Source organism: Chiloscyllium plagiosum, unplaced genomic scaffold (assembly GCF_037043375.1).
Source record: "Chiloscyllium plagiosum isolate Xiang-an unplaced genomic scaffold, Cpla_swu_hap1 HiC_scaffold_5, whole genome shotgun sequence".
Classification (NCBI taxonomy): Eukaryota; Metazoa; Chordata; class Chondrichthyes; order Orectolobiformes; family Hemiscylliidae; genus Chiloscyllium; species Chiloscyllium plagiosum.
In genome coordinates this window covers 136,477,741-136,505,641 of record NW_028270143.1, presented here as the reverse complement: position 1 = coordinate 136,505,641, position 27,901 = coordinate 136,477,741, and the positions used below count along the sequence as shown (strand labels likewise).

Here is a 27,901-nt window from a genome sequence, read left to right as displayed (position 1 = left end):
CAATGCTTCCACATCCTTCCCGAAATATGGGGACCAGAACTGCACACAATATTCCAAGTGTGGCCGCTCTAGTGTTTTGTATAGTTGCAGCATAATATTGCAGCTCCGAAACTCAATCCCTCTACCAATAAAACCTATCACACCGTATGCCTTCTTAACAGCACTATCCACCTGGGTAGCAACTTTCAGGGATCTATGTACATGGACTCCAAGATCCCTCTGCACATCCACACTACCAAGAATCTTTCCATTGATCCAGTACTTGGCCTTCCTGTTATTTTTCCCAAAGTGCATCACCTCACATTTAGCTGCATTAAACTCCATTTGCCACCTCTCAGCCCAATTCTGCAGTTTATCCAAGTCCCCCTGCAACCTGTAACATTCTTCCACACTGTCCACCACTCCACCGACTTTAGTGTCATCTGCAAATTTACTAATCCATCCACCTATGCCTGCGTCTAAGTCATTTATAAAAATGACAAACAGCAGTGGTCCCAAAACAGATCCTTGTGGCACACCACTAGTAACCGGACTCCAGGCTGAATACTTTCCATCAACCACCACTTGCTGCCTTCTTTCATAAAGCCAGTTTCTAATGCAAACTGCTAAATCACCCTCAATTCCATGCCTCTGCATTTTCTCCAACAGCCTATCATGTGGAACCTTATCAAAGGCTTTACTGAAGTCCATGTATACCACGTCAACTGCCCTACCCTCATCCACATGCTTGGTCACCTTCTCAAAAACTCAGTGAGGTTTGTGAGACACGACCTGCCCTTGATGAAACCACATTGACTATCTGAAATCAAATTGTTGCTTGGAACATAGAACAGTACAGCACAGAACAGGCCCTTCAGCCCACGATATTGTGCCGACCACTGATCCTCATGTATACATCCTCAAATTTCTGTGACCATATGTATGTCCAGGAGTCTCTCAAATGTCCCCAGTGACCTTGCTTCCACAACTGCTGCTGGCAATGCATTCCATGCTCTCTCAACTCTCTGTGTAAAGAACCCGCCTCAGACATCCCCTCTATACTTTCCTCCAACCAGCTTAAAACTATGATCCCTCGTGTTAGCCATTTCTCCCCTGGGAAATAGTCTCTGACTATCGACTCTATCTATGCCTCTCATTATCTTGTATACCTCAATTAGGTCCCCTCTCCTCCTCCTTTTCTCCAATGAAAAAAGTCCGAGCTTAGTCAACCTCTCTTCATAAGATAAGCCCTCCATTCCAGGCAGTATCCTGGTAAACCTCCTCTGAACCCTCTCCAAAGCATCCACATCTTTCCGATAATAGGGCGACCAGAACTGGACGCAGTATTCCAAGTGCGGTCTAACCAAAGTTTTATAGAGCTGCAACAAGATCTCACGGCTCTTAAACTCAATCCCCCTGTTAATGAAAGCCAAAACACCATATGCTTTCTTAACAACCCTGTCCACTTGGGTGGCCATTTTAAGGGATCTATGTACCTGCACACCAAGATCCCTCTGTTCCTCTACACTGCCAAGAATCCTATCCTTAATCCTGTACTCAACTTTCAAATTCGGCCTTCCAAAATGCATCACCTCGCATTTATCCAGGTTGAACTCCATCGGCCACCTCTCAGCCCATCTCTGCATCCTGTCAAAGTCCCGCTGCAGCCTACAACAGTCCTCTATACTGTCAACGACACCTCCAACCTTTGTGTCGTCTGCAAGCTTGCTGACCCATCCTTCAATCCCCTCATCCAAGTCATTAATAAAAATTGCAAACAGTAGAGGCCCAAAGACAGAGCCCTATGGAAGACCACTCACCACTGACTTCCAGGCAGAATATTTTCCTTCTACTACCACTCGCTGTCTTCTGTTGGCCAGCCGATTCTGTATCCAGACAGCTAAGTTCCCCTGTATCCCATTCCTCCTGAATGAGCCTACCATGGGGAACCTTATCAAATGCCTTGCTGAAGTCCATATACACCACATCCACCATTCAACCCTCATCAACCTTTCTAGTCACATCCTCAAAGATGATTATAAAACTTATCTCTTATCATCCTTTCCAAAACCTTTCCTACAACAGAAGTAAGGCTCACTGGTTTATAATTACCTGGGTCATCTCTGCTGCCCTTCTTGAACAAGGGCACAACATTTGCAACCCTCCAGTCCTCTGGTACTAAACCTGTAGACAATGACAACTCAAAGATCAAAGCCAAAGGCTCTGCTATCTCCTCCCTAGCTTCCCAGAGAATCCTCGGATAAATCCCATCCATCCCAGGGGACTTGTCTACTTTCACTCCTTCTAGAATTGATATCACCTGTTCGTAACTAACCTCGATCCTTTCTAGTCTAATATCTTGTACCTCATTCTTCTCCTCTATAATATTCTCCTTTTCCTGAGTGAAAACCGATGAGAAATGTTTGTTTAGCACCTCTCCGATCTCCACAGGGTCCACACACAACTTCCCACTTCTGTCTTTGACTGGCCCTATTCCTACCCTAATCATCCTTTTATCCCTCACATACCTATAGAAAGCTTTATGGTTCTCCTTTATTCTATTTGCTAAAGACTGCTCGTGTCCTCTCTTTGCTCCTCTTAACTGTCTCTTTAAATCCTTCCTCGCTGATCTGTAACTCTCCATCACCTCATCTGAACATAAGCCTCCCTCTCCTGCTTAACAAGAGATGCAATTTCTGTAGTAAACCACGGTTCCCTTACCTTATCACTTCCTGACAGGGACATACCTATCAAGGACACGCAATATCTAATTGCCCTTGCCCCATCTCTAACTCTTGCCCTATAGCATGTACCTATCCCTTTCTATCACTAAACTAAATGTAACTGAATTATTAGATTAGATTAGATTACTAACAGTGCGGAAACAGGCCCTTCGGCCCAACATGCCCACACCGACCCGCCGAAGCACAACTCACCCAGACCCATTCCCCTACATTTACCCCTTCACCTAACACTACTGGCAATTTAGCATGGCCAATTCACCTGACCTGCACATTTTTGGACTGTGGGAGGAAACCGGAGCACCCGGAGGAAACCCACGCAGACACGGGGAGAATGTGCAAACTCCACACAGTCGCCTGAGGCGGGAATTGAACCCGGGTCTCTGGCGCTGTGAGGCAGCAGTGCTAACCACCGTGCCACCCATAAATTATGGTCACTCTCTCCAAAGTGCTCACCTGTCACTAAATCAAACACCTGGCCTGGTTCATTACCACGCACCAGATCCAGTGTGGCCTCCCCTCTTGTTGGCCCTTCGACATACTGTGTCAGGAAACCCTCCTGTACACATTGGACAAAAACTGATCCATCCAATGTACTAGAGTTATAGCATTTCCAGTCAATGTTGGGGAAGTTAAAGTCCCCCATAATGACCACCCTGTTCCTTTCACTCCTACCCAGAATCGTTTTGCTAATCCTCTCTTCCACCTCCCTGGAACTCTGCAGAGGCCTATAAAAAACTCCAAGCAGTGTGACCTCTCCTCTCCTATTTCTAACCTTAGTCCACACTACCTCAGTAGACGAGTCCTCATCAAAAGTTCTCTCAGCCACTGTTATACTGTCCTTAACTAACAAGGCCACATCTCCCCATCTTTTACCCTCTTGGCTGTTCTTTATGAAAGGTCTAAACCCTGGGACCTGCAACATCCAGAGGAAGGTTTTGCTAAAACTGTAAGAGGCACCAGTTAGACCACATCTCAATCCTTCTGAAGGGTCACTGGACCCGAAACGTTAACTCTGATTTCTCTCTACAGATGCTGCCTGAGGCCTGCTGAGTTTATCCAGCAATTTCCATTTTTCCCTGGAATACTGTGAACAGTTTTGGTCCCCCTTGTTTAAGGAAAGGTAAAGTGACATTGGAGGCAGCCCAGAGAAGGTTCACTGGGTTAACACGAGAGGCATCGTCTTCAGGGGAGAGGCTGAGTAGGTTGGGCCTGTACTCACCTGGAGTTTAGAAGAATAAGAGGTGACATTATTGGTCCATAAAACTATAGAAGGGAGGCCGTTTAGCCAATCTTATCCATGTCGGCCCAAAGACCCCCAAATACTCCTTCCAATCCCATCTTCTTGCACACGGTCCATAGCCCTTAAGGTGCAGATCCAGGTACATTTTTAAAAGTTTAAGGTCTCTGGCTCTACCACCAACTCAGGCAACGAATTCCAGGCACCCACCACCCTCTGTGTAAAAACATTTTTCCTCCCATCCCCTTGAATCCTTCTGTCACTTTGCTTGAATCTATAACCCTGGGTTTTGAATTCTGCCAAGGGAAACAGGTCCCTCCTGTTTATCTCTATCTCTCACAATGCTGGAAACCTCAATCATATCACCCCTCTCAGCCTTCTCTGTTCCAAGGAAAACAATCCCACCCTCTCCAATCTCTCCTCATAGCTACAATCCTCCAGCCCTGGAAACTTCCTAGTCTCCAGAGCAATTCCACCCCTCCTGTAATGTGGTGACCCGATTCCATCCCTCCTGTAATGTGGTGACCCGATTCCATCCCTCCTGTAATGTGGTGACCCGATTCCATCCCTCCTGTAATGTGGTGACCCGATTCCATCCCTCCTGTAATGTGGTGACCCGATTCCATCCCTCCTGTAATGTGGTGACCTGATTCCATCCCTCCTGTAATGTGGTGACCCGATTCCATCCCTCCTGTAATGTGGTGACCCGATTCCATCCCTCCTGTAATGTGGTGACCCGATTCCATCCCTCCTGTAATGTGGTGACCCGATTCCATCCCTCCTGTAATGTGGTGACCTGATTCCACCCCTCCTGTAATGTGGTGACCCGATTCCACCCCTCCTGTAATGTGGTGACCCGATTCCACCCCTCCTGTAATGCGGTGACCCGATTCCATTTTTCCTGTAATGTGGTGACCGAGCTGCTCACAATAGTCCCATTGTGGCCTCCCCAGTGTCTGACACAGTTTCATCATTATATCCCTACATTTGTATTCCCTCCCTCTGCCAATGAAGGGAGCATTCCAAATATCTTCTTTACAACTGGATCTATCTGTACTGCTACCTTCAGGGACCTGGGTACTTGCACACTAAGATCTCTCACTCCATCTCCCCCTCCTCAGTATATTCCCATTTACTGTGTATTTCCCTTTACTGTGTGACCTCCCTAAATGCATTACCTCGCACTTACCAGAGATGAACTCCATCTGCCACCTTCCTGTCCATTCCACCTCCATCTGTACCATTTTGGAGGTGACAGCTACCCTCTTCACTCTCCATGACACAGCCAGCTTTTGTGTCACCTGTACATTTCCCAGTTGTGCCTCCCAATTCAAGACCAAATTGTGAATGTACAAAACAAACAGCAGGGTCCCAACACCCAGTCCTGTACACCACCACTTTTTAAAATTGTTCATCCACAGGTGAGGGTATCACTGGCCAGGTCAGTATTTATTGTCCATCCCTAATTGCCCAGAGGGCAGTAACAGTTAACAGACATGAGTGAATCCTGGAGAATTTTGATAATGGTGTTGTGGTCATCATTAAGACCCTGAATTGCAGATTCTTTGTTGAACTTGGCCACCTGGCAGGATGAGCTTCAGACTTGAGTCTTCAGAACATTAGCTAAGTTTCTAATAGTCTCACAATAATATCCCCAGGCCATTGCATCCTGTAGAGATCAGCTATCATCTCATTGGCTTATTTTTGTTCTTACGTCTTATAGTCATAGTGAATTCAAGGACAGGTTTGAATTGTCTTAAGTCTGAGCCTCTGTTCACTTGGGACTGCTCTGTCGCTGAGCTGCCCATGCCACACTCTGTCTGTGACACAGTGAAGACGTACTGGGACCAGACTGTATTTCTGACAGAGACAGTCTCTCTCTACCTCCCCCACTCCTCCTCTCTCCCTCCTCTTTCCCCCCCCCCCCCCCACCTCTTCCCTCCCCGCCACCTCTTTCCCCCCCCCCACCTCTTTCCCCCCCCCTCCCCACCTCTTTCCCCCCTCCTCCCCCCTCCTCCCCACCTCTTCTCCCCCGCCCTCCACCTCTTCCCTCCCCCCCCCCCCCCTCCCCAACACTGCTTCTCCTTTCTCCTACCCCCCTTCCCTTTTTCCCCCCTCCTTTTCCAACTCCCTAGCCTTCTCCCTCCCTCTGTCTATTTGGGTGTGTGCGTGTGGTGCTGGGGGGTGTTTGTGTAAATGAGTGAGGGTAGGAGCCCGCTCCAACTGCTTTGTGACTCATGTCCTGTGTGTCTTGTGTTCAGTCCCCAGACTTCATGGATGACCTCATGTACGTGGATGATGGCAGCACTTCAGGTGAGACCCAACTCCCATCCTCCCCCCGGATTGGTTATCCTCTCTCGAATATTTCCGGAGATAGAATGACACGTCTCTGGAATAGAAGCCTATGAACTCAATATGGTTCCCACGGCAACGGGATTAGGGATGGAGGGGAGGGATGCAGTGTGTGTTCGGTGCAGCACCAGGGACAGCCCAACTCTCCCAGCACCACGCAAACCGGGGAGGGTCACTGACCCACGTAAACCTCCCCACATACATGCATTCCCCACCCACACACCAAATCCCCCCCACCCACACGCCCCAGTCCCCCCACGCGCCCCCCCCCAGTCCCCCCCGTGCGTGCACCCACGTGCCCCCACGCACCGCCCATCTCTTCCCCCCCCCCCCCCACCCCTCACACACACACACATCTCCCCCCCTCACACACACACACATCTCCCCCCCTCACACACACACACACACATCTCCCCCCCTCACACACACACATCTCCCCCCCTCACACACACACATCTCCCCCCCTCACACACACACATCTCCCCCCCTCACACACACACATCTCCCCCCCTCACACACACACATCTCCCCCCCTCACACACACACATCTCCCCCCCTCACACACACACATCTCCCCCCCTCACACACACACATCTCCCCCCCTCACACACACACATCTCCCCCCCCTCACACACACACACATCTCCCCCCCTCACACACACACACATCTCCCCCCCCTCTCACACACACACATCTCCCCCCCTCACACACACACATCTCCCCCCTCACACACACACATCTCCCCCCCCTCACACACACATCTCCCCCCCTCACACACACATCCCCCCCCCTCACACACACACATCTCCCCTCCTCACACACACACATCTCCCCCCCTCACACACACATCTCCCCCCCTCACACACACATCCCCCCCCCCACACACACACATCTCCCCCCTCACACACACACATCTCCCCCCTCACACACACACATCTCCCCCCTCACACACACACATCTCCCCCCTCACACACACACATCTCCCCCCTCACACACACATCTCCCCCTCACACACACACATCTCCCCCCTCACACACACACATCTCCCCCCTCACACACACACATCTCCCCCCTCACACACACACATCTCCCCCCTCACACACACACATCTCCCCCCTCACACACACACATCTCCCCCCTCACACACACACATCTCCCCCCCCACACACACACACATCTCTCACCCAACGCACACACATCTCCCCCCCCACACACACACACATCTCCCCCCCCCCACACACACACATCTCCCCCCCCCCCCACACACACACACCTCCCCCCCCCCACACACATGCATCTCCCCCCCCCACACACACACATCTCTCCCCCCCCCCACACACACAAACATCTCCCCTCCCCACACACACACATCTCCCCCCCTCACACACACACATCTCCCCCCCTCACACACACATCTCCCCCCCTCACACACACACATCTCCCCCCCCCACACACACACACATCTCCCCCCCCACACACACACACATCTCCCCCCCCACACACACACACCTCCCCCCCCCACACACACACATCTCTCACCCAACGCACACACATCTCCCCCCCCACACACACACATCTCCCCCCCCACACACACACACATCCCTACCCCTCACTCACACACATCCCTACCCCTCACACACACACCCCCCCACCTGATAAAAGCCCACCCCCCACACACATACCGCCCCATCCCCTGCCCCACCAACAACACACACACACACCCACCCCATGCCCCCAGACCCGTGACTGCCCCTGCTGGCTGGGACAGTCCTTGACCATCCAACCTTTGCCATCTGCCCTCCACATGAGCAGGGCTGGTGACTGTCAGTCAGTGTGGCTCATATCCTCACTGTTCACAATTTTCTCCTTACACTTTGATGTTTTACTGCAGGGGAGTCGCTGCTTTGACAAGCTGTGGATTTGGGGTAGGGTCGTCCTTGTGTGTGCACAGAGCCTGTGTCAGGATTGGAATGGGGTCATGACCCATGTGCACTTTGACCTGGACATACTGCCTTCAGCATGTGCTCACGTCTGCATGTCACCGGGTCCCTTCCCTCTGGGACACCCTAGTCTATTTCTCAATGGCCATGGCACCTTCCCATGTAACTGCAGAAGGTGCAACTCCTGTCGAAGGGCCTGTACTGTGCTGTACTGTTCTATGTTCTAATGTTGAGTTCAGTTTGTGAACCCACTCCCGTTCCTTCCCTTTTAGCCTCACTTGTTACATTCTCTGTCACCATGTTGTCCCTCCCTGTCTGGCAGTTAGACACATCATTGTTCTGCCATCCTCACATTCCCATCACTTAGTCAGGACTATCAGCATCCTCCTCCCCACCCAGCCCCAGTACCCTTTCCATCACTGTAGCATAAATGCCGTCCCCTCCCCACTTCACGTCCGCTCTAATGAAGTGTCACGTAGACTTGAAATGTTAGCTTGCTCTCTCTCCATGGATGCTGTGTCTGACCTGCTGTGATCTCCAGCATTTTCTGTCTTTACACGAGTGAAGGGGTTGGCAGTGTCCGTGTTGGTACAGAAGGTGATCTACAATAACTGCCAGTTCTGCTTTCAGTACTCATCGAAGAACAAATTTTACAAAGCTTACATCAGAGATCAGCGTGATCCTGCCTGCATGACCTTGGTTCATAGTTTAGAGACCCAAAGTCGAACTATCATCGTCTTTGTTTGAGTTTCAATTATCTCCCAAGTTTCAGCAACTTTTTGAAGGAGAGCTTTCCTTTCCTGTTGTATGAAGGTGTATGTTTCCTCCCCCCCCCCCAATCATCCTGAAACTCTGATTTCTGTTCACAAATGCTGCCAGATCTGCTGAGCTTTTCCAGCACCTTCTGTTTTGTTTCAGATTTCAATGTCGAGGAGAAAGTGAGGTCTGCAGATGCTGGAGATCAAAGTTGAAACTTTATTGCTGGAACAGCACAGCAGGTCAGGCAGCATCCAGGGAACAGGAGATTCGACGTTTCGGGCACAGGCCCTTCTTCAGGAATACCTGAAGAAGGGCCTGTGCCCGAAACGTCGAATCTCCTGTTCCCTGGATGCTGCCTGACCTGCTGTGCTGTTCCAGCAATAAAGTTTCAACTCAGATTTCAATGTCCCCTTGTTTACCCCAAATAAAGAACAATCATTTATTATTGCTGAAAAAAACCCCACTTTCTGGAAGCTTTTTGTCTTGCACTCAGCAGGGCAGTTTGCAGGAAATACAAACACAAGGGAAGACGGTATTTATACTGCATGAGAGAAGTGTACTGATTGGCTGGCAAACAGACTGTTGGTTGTTCAGGGAGGATGCACCTGTCGGTTAACTGCCAAGTTTTCTTAAAATCGGACACGTTGGCTGTAGTCAGGGCGTTGCCCTGAGTAATGAATTGATGGATAACAGCAAGTCTGTCACCGACAATTCACAACCAGCCCAGCAGACAATTGGAAATCTGTTCTCCAAACACTGTGGAGATTCTGAGCAATGTTGTCGAGTTGCAAAATCAGGTTGTGTTTTGCTTTGCGGGCTGGACGATTGGGAATGGTCAGTAACTTATTCCAAACAGACAAACAGGACAGCCTGATATGATTGGCCAGTCTTGGGCCTATAAACCCTGGCATCACACTGACACTGAAATTTATATACCCCATTGCGCCTCTTGTGTTAATGGGCAGTATATTTTTTAGATTTAACAGCAGCATCCCGTTAGTGGCAATCGTCACTCGTGTAGTTCCTGCAAAGCAAGCTATTTTCCAATCATGCTGTTCAGACACGTTATTACATATCTGTTCATAGAGTTGTATGTGTTTCATGAGTCACAGAAAATGAGCGTGCAGGTACAGCAGGTAATAAAGGAAGCAAATGGAATGTTGGCGTTTCTAGCTGAAGGAGTAGGATATAAATGTAAGGAAGGATTGTAGCAACTGTACAAGCATTGGTGAGACCGCACCTGGAGTACTGTGCACTGTTTTGGTCCCTTATTTGAGGAAAGATGTAGTGGCACTGGAGGCAGTTCAGAGGAGGGTCACCAGGTTGATCCCAGAGGTGAGTGGTTTACCACATGAAGAGAGATTGAACAGTTCAGGCCTATACTCTCTGGAATTTAGAAGAGTGAGGGTATTCAATACGATAAAAGGGGTGGATAAAGTAGATGTGGAGTAGATGCTTTCTCTACTGGGGCATTCTGGGACAAGAGGATAAAGGGGAGCAAACTTAACACTGAGTTGAGGAGAAGCGACTTCTCCCAAAGGGTTGTGAATCCGTGGGACTCGCTCCCCCAAAGGCAGTGGGTACTGACAGTGAGTACATTTAAGGGGGAGTTAGACAGATTTGGTATAAGGTTATGGGGAGAAGGCGGGCAAGGAGTATATCAGCCATGATCGATTGGCAAAGCAGACTCGATGGGCTGAATGGCCTAATTCTGCTCCTATATCATATAAACATATGAACCTCTGGAACAGAAGGGACCTGAACACAGGCCTCACAGTCCAAAGGTAGGGACACTGCCACCGCACAAGAAGAGGGGTCCATTCCTGCGAAGCAGCAGCTGACTGAAGCAACTGGCTCCACCTGTTAACCAATCACAGTCAACCTACCTGGTTTAAAATTTAAACATTGCTTAGCAGTTAACTGTCAGTCGTCAGTTACTAATGCAGTCGAAGTGGCAGTACTCCTTCCAAACCAAGTTCACTTGCTAACCAATCAGCAGTCACCTTACTCATCATCCCTTTGGTTTGATAATGCTTGCACATGGTCCTGGTGAATTCAAGACAAAATGCTTTGATTTTTTTTAAACAAAATTCAAGTTCTACACCAACCAAATGACAATTTGCAATAATTTCTGTCAACATGAAAAGCTTCTATCAACATAATTGTAATTAGTTGGGTGAGATTTAATGTTCTCCACTAGTGGAGATACTAACCTTATCTGTACATCCTATAATTGAACACTACTCACACAGGTCTCGCTCTGTATCAACTCCAATGCCAGTGAGTCCCAAATATGAAGCTAGCCTCCAGAACAGGATAATAGCACCAGCTTGCTCACGGTAACAGTTCTTATCCACATGGTGTATCCCCCACACAAAACAGTACTCAGAGGTTCCTCAGCCATCTTAGTATCATGTCCTCACCCATAATGACACCACAATCCACAGAGAAACATTCCTGTAGGAGCAGTCCAGTCAGTCAGTCTCACACCCATCCCCGCACTCTCCCTGTATGCCTGCAAGTTCATTTCCCTCATATTCTTGTCCAATTTCCTTCTGAAACCGTTCATCCTCTTGCACTTCCCCTCGTACTTCCATGCCAGGAGGACGGTGAGTATCAGATCATTACCACTCACTGCATTTTAAAAAAACCAGCTCCTCGTATTGCCCTGTATTTAGAGTCATAGAGATGTACAGTACGGAAACAGACCCTTCAGTCCATGCTAACCAGGTATCCCAACCCATTCTAGTCCCACCTGCCAGCGCCCGGCCCATATCCCTCCAAACCCTTCCTATTCATATACCCATCCAAATGCCTCTTAAATGTTGCAATTGTACCAGCCTCCACCACTTCCTCTGGCAGCTCATTCCATACACGTACCACCCTCTGTGTGAAAAAGTTGCCCCTTAGGTCTCTTTTATATCTTTCCCCTCTCACCCTAAACCTATGCCCTCTAGTTCTGGACTCCCCACCCCAGGAAAAAGACTTTGTCTATTTACCCTATCTATACCCATCATTATTTTATAAATCTCTATAAGGTCACCCCTCAGCCTCCGACACTCCAGGGAAAACAGCCCCAGCCTGTTCAACCTCTCCCTATAGCTCACACCCTCCAACCCTGGCAACATCCTTGTAAATCTTTTCTGAACCCTTTCAAGTTTCACAACATCTTTCCGATAGGAAGGAGACCAGAATTGCATGCAATATTCCAACAGTGGCCTAACCAATGTCCTGTACAGCCGCAACATGACCTCCCAACTCCTGTACTCAATACTCTGACCAATAAAGGAAAGCATACCAAACGCTGCCTTCACTATCCTCCTTATCCAACTCCTTAAATCTCTGTCCCTCAGTCCTTGTACAACAACATAATTGTCATTGTCCACCTCTTTGACGCCCGTTATTATTTGTACCTCAATCTAAGCTCCCTTTGCTAGCCCCCTGCTCCAACTGGAATAACCTCAATCTCTCCAACCTCACCCGGAACTGAAATCCCTCATCCCTGGGACCATTCTGGTAAATCTCTCGGCACCCTCTCAGAGTCCCTCACATCCTTCCTGAGGGGTGGGGGATATGACAGGAACTGGGGCCTAAGCAGGGTCTGATCAAGGTTCACAGTCTCTTCCCTGCTTTCTCTATGTTTGAAGTCCAGAGCCCCATGTGCTTTACTAACCACCCTCTCTGTGTCCACCACCATCGAAATAGGATGTATATGAAAGCCCAGCTCCCTCTGTCCCTGCAAACCCTTCAGAATCGTATCACTTTGTCTCCCTCACCCTCTCTGTATTAAACTCCATTTGCCACTCTCTGGCCCAGCCTGCCCAGGTCCTGTTACTGTCCATTGGTCCCATCCTGTCCTGTTCTCTGTTCTCACTGAGGGCACGGCTCTGAGTTGGATATCATTGACCATTCTTTAAAGAGAACTTTGTATTCCAACACCCAATGCATTTATATATTGCAAATAGATCACTAGTCCCACCGCTGACTGCTGGGTCTCCCATAGTCCATCAGCCTCCAGTCTAAAAGTTAACTTCCAACCACAACTCATTGTGTTTTGTCATTAATTCAGTTTTGTTTTACCCAATTGATCCCCCACCTTTCTTTTCCACGCAGCTTAGTTTTATTAACCAGCTTTATCTGTGATAGCTTGGAGTAAATGAGGACTGCAGATGCTGGAGAATCAGAGTTGAGAGAGTGGTGCTGGAAAAGCACAGCCGGTCAGGCAGCATCCGAGAAGCAGGAGAGTCAATGTTTCGGACATTCCTGATGAGGGAATTATGCCCAAATCGTTGGCTCTCCTTCTTGGATGCTGCCTGATCTGCGCTTTTCCAGTGCCACTTTTCCACTCTCATATGTGATACCTTGTAAAATATTTTTTTTAAATGTTATTGGTCAGGTGTGAGATGTCTTTAACAAAGTGTACTGGCCTTGCTCCATTAACACGAGTTCCCAGTGGGACCTGCTTGTTCCCCCTCTAATGATTCTTCTCTCCGAAATGCTGTTCCAGATTGATCTCACCAGTCTGACTGACTCGCTTTGTGGAATCTTGCTGTATGTACATGTTTAACAAAGTATTCACAGAACCATTTGAGTTGTTTATCTATTTGTGCATTGTTTTTAATAGTGCCTGTGATTTTGAGCCAATAATTTGTAAGCATTAACCTCTGAGGGCCCAGGCTTGGTCACTGGAGCCTTGCCTCCTATCACCGGGGACCTGATACCCTGGAGCTCCACGTGCTGGCCTGGCCTGGCCAGCTCCCCCCTCCTCGTTTCACCCTTCTAATGAGTTTTCTCTTTCTGTCTCTGCTCTCTCTCCCCCTCAGTCACCCGGCCTGGTGAGGACAGCGAGGAGATGGGGGATAACTGCCGGTTACCAGCGCTGACCACACTGGGCAGTGCCACCATGTACAGCCACAAACATTCATTACAGCAAAGTGCTGAGAGCACTGTGCCAACGTGAGATCAACTCTGGCAAAAAGACACTTCACCCTCCCAGCACCACGTGCCCTCGCTCGCACTTCACATCTTACAGACTCTGTGTTCTTTTCTGTTTTTAGGTGAATTGGATTTTAATTTCTGGCAGAGACTAATCCTGTAGGATTTTATATGGTTTTTAATGAGGAGGTGGGGTGGGAGGGTAGGGAAGAGATTCGAGGTTCAAGGCCCAAAGCCACCTCTTGTAGTTTGATACAGTGCTGCAGATCTCCTCCTGCCTGACCGGCGCAGTGTCGGGGTGTGTGTGGAACTGCAGTTCGATCCTAGCGCTTCATAGTGGTGGCAGATCGTGTGTCTTGGGGTGTAGTTCATAAACCAGAGTGAGTAAATCATTGCATGGAAAGGGGATAGTGCCTGCTGGCCCCCTCCTGTGGGCTTGGGCAGGGGAGAGGGTGGGAGGGCAGGGAGGTTAGCAGATGGGTGGGGGTTCCGGCTGCATGAGCCTTGGTAATGAAGCCACAAAGTCCCCGGGAGAAAGAGAGAGGAGGGTCTTACCAGCCAAGGAGACGTGGCTGATGGAGCACACAGTCAGAGGTTTGACTCAATCAAGGACTTGCCTCTTGCCCCACCCTTTCAGCACTACTGGGGGAAGGAGCAGCGATGGACAGACTCATCACAGCCTGCAGCAGTTGGTGGATGTGGCTGTTGGTAAGAGATCACATTTAACACTAAAGCATGTCAGGGTCCAGGGAAACTGGGAGACACTACATTCTAGCCTGCTTGGTTCTGCTGGAATCAGCCAGAGACTGTGTTCAATAACTAACCAGCTGAGGGCACGGAGTGTCGCTGGGGGAACATGGTGTTGTGACTTGCTCCAAACCAGTCTGAGAGAATTGGAAGGTTGGTCATGCAGAGGGGTGGGTGTTGTGGGCTGTTCACAAAGTGGGAGCTGCAATGGGTGATCCAGGGTCCTCTATCTGTTATCGTTCCCTCTCAGTGACCAGGTGTGAGGAAGAGCAGACTGCACACACCCCGCCCCCCCCCCCCCCCCCCCCCCAACCACCACCACCCCTTTCTCATAGAGAAGTGATGGATAATTGTGTGGCAGTCTGGTTAATACATCTCCCATCTCACCGTCAGCTTTCCAGCAATAGGATACAAGTTATAGTTCTGACTGTCCCCAGAACCTTGTCCCAGACCCACACAAGTTTAGAATGTGCTGCTAATGGGGTAGATTTGGTATAAATCATCTTGGGGCTGATGTGCGGCAAGTTGTTTTCAGTTGAACTGGCTGGGGTTGAGTGATCAGGCCAGCTTGATACAGGTTCTCCACTGGTTTGGCATCGTAATTATGAAACTGGAAAGATTTGTGTATGGGAATCATTGGTGATCCCTGGACACAGCAGAGAGCCACAGTCACTACATGGAACAGGAACAGCTTGCTGCTTCCTCTAGGCTCATCTCAGACTGGAACTAGTGAATTTGTACAACCAAAGACGTATATTTTGTGCTCCAGGGTTCATTAAAGTTTACTTTTCATTTTCGAAATAACCCTGCTGTTTTTCATTGCCTCTCTGGGATATCTGGTGCCTCTCTGTAACAGACTCTAACCTGCTGGACCTTCATACATGACACACTTCCTTTGAAAGAAAGACTTCATTGATCATCTTTAACAAAAACAGCCAAAGATGAAGGTGCTTTACAGTCAATATCGCAGCTTCCCAACTGCTCTTCTATAACGCCAACCACTTAGAAAGTACAGGAACGAACAGCCCAGACTTGGTCCGACAGTCTCTCTCTGTTCACCATCCTTACAGATCCCTCCAAATCAGCAGTTCCTTCATAGGCCATTCAGCCCATCAAGTCTGCTCCGCTATTCAATGAGATTGGAGAATCCTCACCTCCACTTTCCTGCATTTCCTGATCACCCTCGATTCACCAACTAATTCAAAATGTGTCCATCTCTGCCTTGAATGTACTTCATGACCCAGCCTCAACAGCCTTCTGTGGTAAAGAATTCCACAGACTCACTCCTCTCCAGAAGAATTATCCTCCCACATCTCCTAAGGATCTTGTTTGTTGCATAAGGTCACCTGTCCCATTTCTAAACTCCAGTGAGTACAGGCCCAACCTCCTCAGTTTCTCCTCATACCAAGGGCAGGTGATGGCCAAACGGTATTTTTGCTGGCCTGTTAACCCAGAGACCCAGTTAACTTTCCAAGGATCCAGGTTCAAATCCCCCATGGCAGATGGGAATGTTTTTTAATTGAAATTGAATTAATAAAAATCTGGAATTAATCTAATGATGACCATGACCATTGTCAATTATTGGGAAAAGCCCATCTGGGTCACTAATATCTTTTAGGGAAGGAATCTGCCATCCTTACCTGGTCTGGCCTACATGTGACTCCAGATCCACAGCAATGTGGGTGACTCTTAACTGCCCTCTGGGTAATTAGGGCTCAGCAAACAACGCCCTCACCCCATGAATGAATATAAGGAGAGAGACAGTCCCGCCATAACTGAGATCAGCCAAGTTCACCTTTTCTGGACTGCTTCCAGTATGTCTTTGCTCAGATAAGGCACTCAAGTGTGTTCACAATATTCCAGCTGTGGTCTGCGCAGATTTTCTAACTACTATCTTAATTCCATCTAACCGTGATTGCAGAATGCAGGAAACTAACTTAATAGTTTCTGTTGGAGAAGGTAAGAGGAGGAGGCCATTCAATTCATGTCTGTTTTACTATTAAATCAGATTCTGGCTTGTTACTGCCTAATGAAAACCAAGTTGAGTCTGAAAGTTTGATTTAATTTTCCGTGTTCCATGACTGAAGTTCAGATTGGAAGCTTGAATTCAACTCTGCGTCTTGGGTTTGTCAAGCATGTTGTGTTCCAGCAAAGCAAGTTTTGACTCTCGCCCATCACGTCGTCTCAGCATCACATAACAATATTGCTTCCAGTTATCAAGGATTCTTTTTTTATTTACTTGTGAGAAGTGAGCATTTCTGGCTGGGCCCAGTATTTATTGCACAGCCCAAGTTGCCCCTTGAGAAGGTGGGGGTGAGCTGCCAACTTGAACCTTTTGGTCTCTGTACACCTACACTGCCATCAGGAAGAAAATCATGGATTCTGACCCAGTGACAGTGAAGGAACAGAGATATTTCCAAGTTAGGATGGTGATGGACAGGAGCTTGCTGCTGGGTGGTGTTCCCAGGGATCTGCTGCCCTTTTCCTTCCATATGGAGGTGGTCAGGGATTTGGAAGGTGCTGTCAGGATCTTTGAATTTCTTGCAGGGCACCTTATAAATGATACACCCTGCTGCTCCTGACTGTCACCAGTGGAGGAGGGAGTGAATGTTCAAGCACCCTCCAACCTCTCCGCCACGTCCATCTCGAAGGACAGGGGCAGCAGATACACGGGGTTGGCTAAAGTGGTGCCACTGTTTAAGAAGGGTGGTAAGGACAAGCCAGGGAACTATAAACCAGTGAGCCTTACCTCGGTGGTGGGCAAGTTGTTGGAGGGAATCCTGAGGCACAAGATGTACATGTATTTGGAAAGGCAAGGACTGATTGGGGATAGTCAACATGGCTTTGTGCGTGGAAAATCATGTCTCACAAACTTGATTGAGTTTTTTGAAGAAGTAACAAAGAGGATTGATGAGGGCAGAGCGGTAGATGTGATCTATATGGGCATCAGTAAGGCATTCGACAAAGTTCCCCATGGGAGACTGGTTAGCAAGATTAGATCTCATGGAATACAGGGAGGACTAGCCATTTGGATACAGAACTGGCTCAAAGGTAGAAGGCAGAGGGTGGTGGTGGTGGTGGAGGGTTGTTTTTCAGACTGGAGGCCTGTGACCAGTGGAGTGCCACAAGGATCGGTGCTGGGACCTCTACTTTTTGTCATTTACATAAATGATTTGGATGCGAGCATAAGAGGTACAGTTAGTAAGTTTGCAGATGACCCCAAAATTGGAGGTGTAGTGGATAGCGAAGAGGGTTACCTCAGATTACAACAGGATCTTGGTCAGATGGGCCAATGGGCTGAGAAATGGCAGATGGAGTTTAGTTCAGATAAATGCGAAGTGCTGCATTTTGGGAAAGCAGATCTTAGCAGAACTTATACACTTAATGGTAAGGTCCTAGGGAGTGTTGCTGAACAAAGAGACCTTGGAGTGCAGGTTCATAGCTCCTTGAAAGTGGAGTTGCAGGTAGATAGGATAGTGAAGAAGGTGTTTGGTATGCTTTCCTTTATTGGTCAGAGTATTGAGTACAGGAGTTGGGAGGTCATGTTGAGGCTGTACAGGACATTGGTTAGGCCACTGCTGGAATATTGCATGCAATGCTGGTCTCCTTCCTATAGGAAAGATGTTGTGAAACTTGAAAGGGTTCAGAAAAGATTTACAAGGATGTTGCCAGGGTTGGAGAATTTGAGCTATAGGGAGAGGCTGAACAGGCTGGGACTGTTTTCCCTGGAGCATCGGAGGCTGACCTTACAGAGGTTTACAAACCTCTGTATGGATAGGATAAATAGACAAAGTCTTTTCTCTGGGGTCGGGGAGTCCAGAACTAGAGGGCATAGGTTTAGGGTGAGAGGGGAAAGATATAAAAGAGACCTAAGGGGCAACTTTTTCACACAGAGGGTGGTACGTGTATGGAATGAGCTGCCAGAGGATGTGCTGGAGGCTGGTACAATTGCAACATTTAAAAGGCATTTGGATGGGTATATGAATAGGAAGGGTTTGGAGGGATATGGGCCGGGCGCTGGCAGGTGGGACTAGAATGGGTTGGGATACCTGGTCGGCATGGACGGGTTGGACCGAAGGGTGTGTTTCCATGCTGTACATCTCTATGACTCTCTAAAAGTATATTTCCGTTATAAAGAATTTAGTCTATGTTTGATCTTTTATAGCCTATAGTGCTATGGTGAAAGGTACCTTCCCCAGCAGAGTATTGTTCCTTCGATCAGGGCAGCATTGTCTCAGCACTGACCCTCCAACAGTTCAGCACTCCCTCACCATTGATCCTCTGCCAGTGCGGCACTTCCTTAGTCCTGACCATCTAACAGTGCAGCATCCCCTCAGTGGAACATTGGAGTAGATGTATGGGTTATTTAGTGAACTCTCTGTGAGTGGGACTCAATGCCACGTGTTTGTGAGATGTGTGTAAGGAGCTTCCATTGAGTCACAACGTTTAGTAACTTCTGCTTTGGCCCTGAGTTTCTCCCTGAGCCAACGGTGAATTGGGAAAGGAGCTGGTGGTTTAACGGTCTCACTGGGTCACCTCCCATAGTTGTGTAATGAACAGCTGCTGTCCTTTACTCAAATCAAAGCCCCAGCCATTACACCGAGGTTAATGGAAGGTGGTGTACGATACATTGCAATGGAACCTGCCTCCTAATGAGCAGGAAGTTGGCGGAAGCAGCTCTGTCCCACCTAAATTCACCCTGAGGTCCTGGTGCATTGAAAAGCTCAATGAGAAACTGGGCCTAGCATGGGAGCAGGCTCTGTGCTGACAGCTGGTGCTGCCTACTGCAGACGCTCAGCCAGAATGAAGCAGTGCTCTTTCTGACCCGTTCGCCAACCCCTTCATATTGGTTGTGCGATATTCTGTAAGTGTCGCCCCCTGCAGTGGGCAATGATGTGGTGGTGATGTTATTGAGTGAGTAATTCACAATGTCAGACTCTCAGCCCACAGTCAAACCCCAATCCAAACAACATTTGGAATTATAAAGCTAATCCTGTGGTGATTATGTAACTATGATATGCTGGTGGCACAGTGGGATACATTCCGGAGGGAGGGATGCTGGGAATCCTCAACATTGACTCTGGACCCCAGGAAGTCTCACTGTTTCAGGTTAAACCTGGGCAAGGAAACCTCCTGATGACCACATACCGTCCTCCCTCGGCTGATGAGTCAATCGTAACTGAGTACTTTGTATCGGCATTCCCCAAGGAGAAGGACATGACTGATGTGGAGGTGAGGAATGAGTGTGTGAATACTCTAGAGAATACCAGCATATTAGATTTGATTCCCTACAGTATGGAAACAGGCCCTTCGGCCCAACAAGTCCATACCGACCCTTCGAAGAGTAACCCACCCAGACCCATTCCCATACATTTACCCCGACTAATGCACCTAGCACTACGGGCAATTTAGCATGGCCAATTCACCTGACCTACACATCTTAGGACTGTGGGAGGAAACTGGAGCACCCGGAGGAAACCACGCAGACATGGGGAGAATGTGTAAACTCCACACAGACAGTCACCCAAGGTTGGAATCAAACCCAGGTCCCTGGCACTGAGGTAGCAGCGCTAACCACTGAGCCACAGTGCCACCCTATATTGAAGGAAGACGTTTTGGGTATCCTAAATTGCATTAAGGTAAACAAGTCGCCAGGGCCGAGTTCTATCCAAAGTTACTGTGTGAGGCAAGGGAAGAAATAGCTGGGGAATTAACAGATATCGTCACATCCTACTTCACCATAGGCGAGGTTCTAGAGGACTGGAGATGAGCCAGTGTTGTTCCCTTGTTTAAGAAAGGAAGCAGGGATCATCCAGGAAATTCTAGGTCGGTGAGCCTGATATCTGTGAAGGAGAAGCTTTCGGAGAAGATACTGAGGGACAAGGTATCTGCAAATTTGGAAGAAAATGGAATAGTTACTGACAGGCAGCATTGTTTTATTTGGGGAAGGCCATGTCTCACCAACCTGAATGAATTTTTTGAAGAGGTGGCAAAAGTGATTGAGGGAAAGGCTGTGGATGCAATTTATATGGACTTTGAGAAGGCATTTGATAGAGTCCCACATGGCAGATTGGTACAAAAATTAAAATCATGTGGGATATGGGGTGGGCTGGTTGGATGGATACAAAACTGGTTTGGTCATAGAAAATAGAGGGTAGTGGTGAAAGGGTGTTTTTCAGAATGGAGGCTGGTAATTAGTGATGTTACACAGGTCAAGTCTTGCTTTTTAATATATATAAATGACCTGGAAGCAAATGTGGGTGGTCTGATTAGTAAGTTTGCAGATGACACGAAGGTTAGTGAAATTGCTGACAATGCCAATGATTGTGGAAGGATACAAGAGGATATAGACAGATTGGTGACTTGGGCACAGAATGGCAGGTGGAGTTTAACTCAGACACGTAAGGTGATGCATTATGGAGGATCAAATTTAGATGTGAATTATACTGTAAATGGCAAAACACTTGGCAACATTAACATGCGTGCAGAGGGATCTGTGCATGCAGGTCCACAGCTCCCTATGAGTGGCAACACAGGTGACCAAGGTAATGAAGCCATAGGGTATGCTTGTCTTCAGGTGGGGCATGGAGTACAACCGCAAGGAGGTTGAGCAATTCATCAACTTCACCAACATATTCCACCCTGACCTTAAATTTACCTGGACCATCTCTGACACCTCCCTCCCCTTCCTGGACCTCTCCATCTCCATTAGTGACGACCGAGGTAATGAAGCCACAGGGTATGCTTGTCTTCAGGTGGGGCATGGAGTACAAGAGTTGGCAAACTATGTTACAAAGATAGGCTGCACTCGGAGTATTGTGTGCAGCTGTGGTGGCCACACTACCAGAAGGACATGGAAGCTTTGGAGAGAGTGCAGAGAAGGTTCCCCAGGCTGTTGCCTGGTCTTGAGGGCATTGGCCAATGGGGAAAGGTTAAACAGACTGGGATTGCTTTCACTGGAAAGACAGCGGCTGAGACAAGACCTGATAGAGGTCTACACAATTATAGAGGCAGAGATAGGGTGGATAGTCAGAGGCTATTTCTCAGGGTTGAAGTTTAATTACAAGGGGTCACAGGATCAAGGTAAGAGGGGGAAAGATTAAGAGAGATTAGATTAGATTCCCTACAGTGTGGAAACAGGCCATTTGGGCCAACAAGTGCATACTAAGCCTCCAAAGAGTAACCCACCCAGACCCATTTCTGTATGACTAATGCCCCGAACACTATGGGTAATTTAGCATGGCCAATTAACCTGGCCTACACATCTTTGGATTGTGGGAGGAAACCGGAGCACCCAGAGGAAACCCACGCAGACACGGGGAGATTGTGAAAACTCCACACAGACAGACACCTGAGGCTGAGCCACCTTCACAGCTGCACAAGGGAAGACTTTCATGCAGAGAGTGGTAGGAGGCTGGAACACAGCCAGTAGAGGTGGTGGAAGCAGCAGGTTGGGGACATTGAAGAGGCATCTGGATGGTTACAGGAACAGGGAGGGAATAGAGGGATACGGACTGAATAAAGGCAGAAGGTTTGTTTATTAGTTCAGTTAGAGCATGATGATCGGCACAGGCTGAGAGGGCCGAAGGGCCTGTTCCCGGGCTGTATTTCTGGGTTTGTTTCTTTAGCTCTACTCCTCCATATTGAACAACACTGTGAGGAGGCACTGAGGGTGGAAGGGCCACAGAATGTACAATGGTGCTGGGCACACCCACTGTGAACCAGGAGTTCCCACTTTGTAAAACCAGATCAGCTTTAACCAATGCCCCGCTGCTTGGGGTTTGAGGTTTGAGGTCGGAGGGGAAGCCAAATGGAAACTGGAGGAACAACACCTTACAATCCACCTCAGGATGTTACAACCTAATGGCACCAACATGGGTTTCACTGGCATCAAACCCTCCCCACCCCAGGCCTCATGCCATGTCCAGCCATCCCTCTCCTCCCACCTCCCTGACCTGTTCCAACCCGTACATCCACCCTACCCCTCCACAATTATCCACTGACTGCATTCATCTATCACCTGTGTGGGAAAAGCACAGCCAATCAGGCAGCATCCGAGCAGCAGGAGAGTCAATGTTTTGGGCATAATGTCATTCCTGAAGAAGGGCTCATGTCCGAAACGTCAATCCTCCTGCTCCTCAGATGCTGCCTGAGCTGCTGCGCTTTTCCAGCAACACACTTTGTCTATCACTGAGTCACAAAGTGAGGACTGTAGATGCTGGAGATCAAAAAGGTAAAAACAATGACTGCAGATGCTGGAAACCAGATTCTGGATCAGTGGTGCTGGAAGAGCACAGCAATTCAGGCAGCATCCGAGGACAGGCAAAATCGACGTTTCGGGCAAAAGCCCTTCATCAGGAATAAAGGCAGAGAGCCTGAAGCGTGGAGAGATAAGCTAGAGGAGGGTGGGGGTGGGGAGAGAGTGGCATAGAGTACAATAGGTCAGTGGGGAAGGAGATGAAGGTGATAGGTCAGGGAGGAGAGGGTGGAGTGGATAGGTGGAAAAGGAGCTGGGCAGGTCGGACAAGTCCGGACAGGTCAGGGGATCGAGTTTCTGGAGGTTAGAAGCTAGGATGAGGTGGGGGAAGGGGAAATGAGGAAACTGTTAAAATCCACATTGATGCCCTGGGGTTGAAGTGTTCCGAGGCGGAAGATGAGGCGTTCTTCCTCCAGGCGTCTGGTGGTGAGGGAGCGGCGGTGGAGGAGGCCCAGCACCTCCATATCCTCGGCAGAGTGGGAGGGGGAGTTGAAATGTTGAGCCACTGGGCGATGTGGTTGATTGGTGCGGGTGTCTCGGAGATGTTCCCTAAAGCGCTCTGCTAGGAGGCGTCCAGTCTCCCCAATGTAGAGGAGACCGCATCGGGAACAACGGATACAATAGATGATATTAGTGGATGTGCAGGTAAAACTTTGATGGATGTGGAAAGCTCCTTTGGGGCCTTGGATGGAGGTGAGGGAGGAGGTGTGGGCGCAGGTTTTACAGTTCCTGCGGTGGCAGGGGAAAGTGCCAGGATGGGAGGGTGGGTCGTAGGGGGGCGTGGACCTGACCAGGTAGTCACGGAGGGAACGGTCTTTGCGGAAGGCGGAGAGGGGTGGGGAGGGAAATATATCCCTGGTGGTGGGGTCTGTTTGGAGGTGGCGGAAATGTCGGCGGATGATTTGGTTTATGCGAAGGTTGGTAGGGTGGAAGGTGAGCACCAGGGGCGTTCTGTCCTTGTTGCGGTTGGAGGGGTTGGGTCTGAGGGCGGAGGTGCGGGATGTGGATGAGATGCGTTGGAGGGCATCTTTAACCACGTGGGAAGGGAAATTGCGGTCTCTAAAGAAGGAGGCCATCTGGTGTGTTCTATGGTGGAACCGCTCCTCCTGGGAGCAGATACGGCGGAGGCGGAGGAATTGGGAATACGGGATGGCATTTTTGCAGGAGGTAGGGTGGGAAGAGGTGTAATCCTGGTAGCTGTGGGAGTCGGTGGGTTTGTAGAAGATGTCAGTGTCAAGTCGGTCGTCACTGATGGAGATGGAGAGGTCCAGGAAGGGGAGGGAGGTGTCAGAGATGGTCCAGGTAAATTTAAGGTCAGGGTGGAATGTGTTGGTGAAGTTGATGAATTGCTCAACCTCCTCGCGGGAGCACGAGGTGGCGCCAATGCAGTCATCAATGTAGCGGAGGAAGAGGTGGGGAGTGGTGCCGGTGTAATTACGGAAGATCAACTGCTCTACGTAGCCAACAAAGAGACAGGCATAGCTGGGGCCCATACGTGTGCCCATGGCTACCCCTTTGGTCTGGAGGAAGTGGGAGGATTCAAAGGAGAAATTGTTAAGGGTGAGGACCAGTTCGGCCAAACGAATGAGAGTGTCGGTGGAGGGGTACTGTTGGGAACGTCTGGAGAGGAAAAAACGGAGGGCTTGGAGGCCCTGGTCATGGCGGATGGAGGTGTAGAGGGATTGGATATCCATGGTGAAGATGAGGTGTTGGGGGCCGGGGAAACGGAAGTCTTGGAGGAGGTGGAGGGCGTGGGTGGTGTCTCGAACGTATGTGGGGAGTTCCTGGACTAGGGGGGATAGGACAGTGTCGAGGTAGGTAGAGATGAGTTCAGTGGGGCAGGAGCATGCGGAGACAATGGGTCGGCCAGGGTGGTCAGGCTTGTGGATCTTGGGAAGTAGGTAGAACCGGGCAGTGCGGGGTTCCCGGACTATGAGGTTGGAAGCTGTGGGTGGGAGATCTCCTGAGGTGATGAGGTTCTGTATGGTCTGGGAGATGATGGTTTGGTGATGGGGGGTGGGGTCATGGTCAAGGGGGCGGTAGGAAGAGGTGTCCTCGAGTTGGCGTTTGGCTTCAGCGATGTAGAGGTCAGTGCGCCAGACTACCACTGCACCCCCTTTGTCCGCTGGCTTGATGGTGAGGTCAGGATTGGAGCAGAGGGATTGGAGGGCTGCGCGTTGTGAGGGTGAGAGGTTGGAGTGGGGGAGGGGGGTCGACAGGTTGAGGCGGTTAATGTCCCGGCGGCAGTTGGAAATGAAGAGGTCGAGGGCAGGTAATAGGCCAGCGCGGGGTGTCCAGGTGGATGCAGTGTGTTGGAGGTGGGCGAAGGGGTCCTCGGAAGGTGGGCGGGAGTCCTGATTGTGAAAGTAAGCTCGGAGGCGGAGGCGACGGAAGAATTGTTCGACGTCACGGCGTGTATTAAATTCATTGATGCGTGGACGGAGGGGGATGAAGGTGAGTCCTTTGCTGAGGACTGATCATTCGTCCTCAGTGAGGGGGAGGTCTGGAGGGATGGTGAAAACTCGGCAGGGCTGGGAGCTGGGAGCTGGTGTGGGTGTGGAGCTGGGAGTGGGGTCGGAGCCAGTACCTGGAGTGGGTGTGATGGTGGGGGGAATGGGGGTAGAGTCATGAGCAGGGGTAGTGTTCCCCTCGGGGTTCTGGGGGGTGGGGATAGTGACAGTGTGGTCTGTGGGGGGCGTGTCAGCAGAATGCAGGTGAGTGGCGCTGGTGGGGGCGGAAGTGGTGGCAGACACGGCAGTAGGGGTGGTGGAAGTCACTGAGCGTGTGGCATCAGCGATGATGTGAGGGCCGGAAGTGGCTGTGGGAGTGACCATGATGGGGGCGGAAGTGACATCATCAATCAGCGTGGGGGTGGTAGCTGCATCAGCCGCATGGCTAATGGCGTTTCCGAGGCCAGGGGAATCTTCTGGAATGTTTGAGGAGCGCTGGTTATGGAGGTGGGTAGATAAAAGTTTGTTGTACTTACAGTCTTTGATGTTTGAGATGGAATTGAAATACTCTTTGTTGAGAGTATGAATTCTCTCCACCCTACCAACCTTCGCATAAACCAAATCATCCGCCGACATTTCCGCCACCTCCAAACAGACCCCACCACCAGGGATATATTTCCCTCCCCACCCCTCTCTGCCTTCCGCAAAGACCGTTCCCTCCGTGACTACATGGTCAGGTCCATGCCCCCCTACGACCCACCCTCCCATCCTGGCACTTTCCACTGCCACTGCAGGAACTGTAAAACCTGCGCCCACACCTCCTCCCTCACCTCCATCCAAGGCCCCAAAGGAGCTTTCCACATCCATCAAAGTTTTACCTGCACATCCACTAATATCATCTATTGTATCCGTTGTTCCCGATGCGGTCTCCTCTACATTGGGGAGACTGGGCGCCTCCTAGCAGAGCGCTTTAGGGAACATCTCCGAGACACCCGCACCAATCAACCACACCGCCCCGTGGCCCAACATTTCAACTCCCCCTCCCACTCTACCGAGGACATGGAGGTCCTGGGCCCCCTTCACAGCCGCTCCCTCACCACCAGACGCCTGGAGGAAGAATGCCTCATCTTCTGCCTCGGAACACTTCAACCCCAGGGCATCAATGTGGATTTCAACAGTTTCCTCATTTCCCCTTCCCCCGCCTCATCCGAGCTTCTAACCTCCAGCAACTCGATCCCCTGACCTGTCCGGACTTGTCCGACCTGCCCAGCTCCTTTTCCACCTATCCACTCCACCCTCTCCTCCCTGACCTATCACCTTCATCTCCTCCCCCACTGACCTATTGTACTCTATGCCACTCTCTCCCCACCCCCACCCTCCTCTAGCTTATCTCTCCACGCTTCAGGCTCTCTGCCTTTATTCCTGATGAAGGGCTTTTGCCCGAAACGTCGATTTTGCCTGTCCTCGGATGCTGCCTGAATTGCTGTGCTCTTCCAGCACCACTGATCCAGATGCTGGAGATCAATCAGCATCCAACCTGCCTACCCCCCTCCCTCCGAGTGACTGACCCTCCCCCCGAGTGACTGACCCTCCCCCCGAGTGACTGACCCTCCCCCCGAGTGACTGACCCTCCCCCGAGTCACCGACCCTCCCTCCGAGTCACTGACCCTCCCCCGAGTCACTGACCCTCCCCCGGGTCACTGACCTTCCCCCCGAGTGACTGACCTTCCCTCTGAGTGACTGACCCTCCCCCCGAGTGACTGACCTTCCCTCCGAGTGACTGACCCTCCTCCCGAGTCACTGACCCTCCCCCCGAGTGACTGACCCTCCCCCGAATCACTGACCCTCCCCCCGAGTCACTGACCCTCCCCCCGAATCACTGACCCTCCCCCGAATCACTGACCCTCCCCCCGAGTCACTGACCCTCCCCCCGAGTCACTGACCCTCCCCCCGAGTGACTGACCCTCCCCCGAGTCACTGACCCTCCCCCCGAGTGACTGACCCTCCCCCCGAGTCACTGACCCTCCCCCCGAGTGACTGACCCTCCCCCGAGTCACTGACCCTCCCCCCGAGTCACTGACCCTCCCCCCGAGTGACTGACCCTCCCCCGAGTCACTGACCCTCCCCCCGAGTCACTGACCCTCCCCCCGAGTGACTGACCCTCCCCCCGAGTCACTGACCCTCCCCCCGAGTCACTGACCCTCCCCCCGAGTCACTGACCTTCCCCCCGAGTGACTGACACTTCCCTCCGCGACAGACCATAATGACCTCCTCAGGAGACACCATGTGCTGCAACTGACAGGGTCCCCTTCGTTGTCCAGTATTTCCCAGGAGCTGAAAAACTACACCATGTTCTTCACGACCCACACACACACACACACACACAGATACTCCGATACACACACACACAGATGCTCCTACACACACACACACAGATAATCCTATACCCACACACACAGACACTGCTATACACACACACAGATACTCCTATATACACACAC

The 27,901-nt window shown here is 50.2% G+C and overlaps 3 protein-coding genes across 11 annotated transcripts in view; 2 read left to right on the top strand and 1 right to left on the bottom strand.

The window, feature by feature from the left end:
• LOC122547985 (protein scribble homolog) overlaps nucleotides 1-15,497 on the top strand; it is a 101,063-nt gene extending 85,566 nt beyond the window's left edge. For 7 of the 9 annotated variants that reach the window (XM_087987743.1, XM_087987739.1, XM_087987740.1 and 4 more), the window contains 2 exons: nucleotides 6,222-6,273; nucleotides 13,835-15,497. In XM_087987743.1, coding sequence (XP_087843869.1) covers nucleotides 6,222-6,273; nucleotides 13,835-13,971 — 189 coding nt within the window. In that variant the 3' untranslated portion in view covers nucleotides 13,972-15,497. Of the gene's footprint in view, nucleotides 1-6,221; nucleotides 6,274-8,203; nucleotides 8,238-13,834 lie in introns of all 9 variants that reach the window. The other 2 variants (XM_087987744.1, XM_087987741.1) reach the window with 1 other exon arrangement.
• The window catches only part of LOC122547322 (nuclear receptor-binding protein 2-like), a 318,269-nt gene that overhangs the window by 140,009 nt on the left and 150,359 nt on the right, over nucleotides 1-27,901 (bottom strand). The gene's annotated exons all lie outside the window — the stretch shown is intronic.
• The window catches only part of LOC122546194 (uncharacterized), a 655,534-nt gene continuing 653,525 nt past the window's right edge, over nucleotides 25,893-27,901 (top strand). Inside the window, exon 1 of the mRNA XM_087987747.1 lies at nucleotides 25,893-25,907. The gene's annotated coding sequence lies outside the window, so the exon portion shown is untranslated. The remainder of the gene's footprint in view (nucleotides 25,908-27,901) is intronic.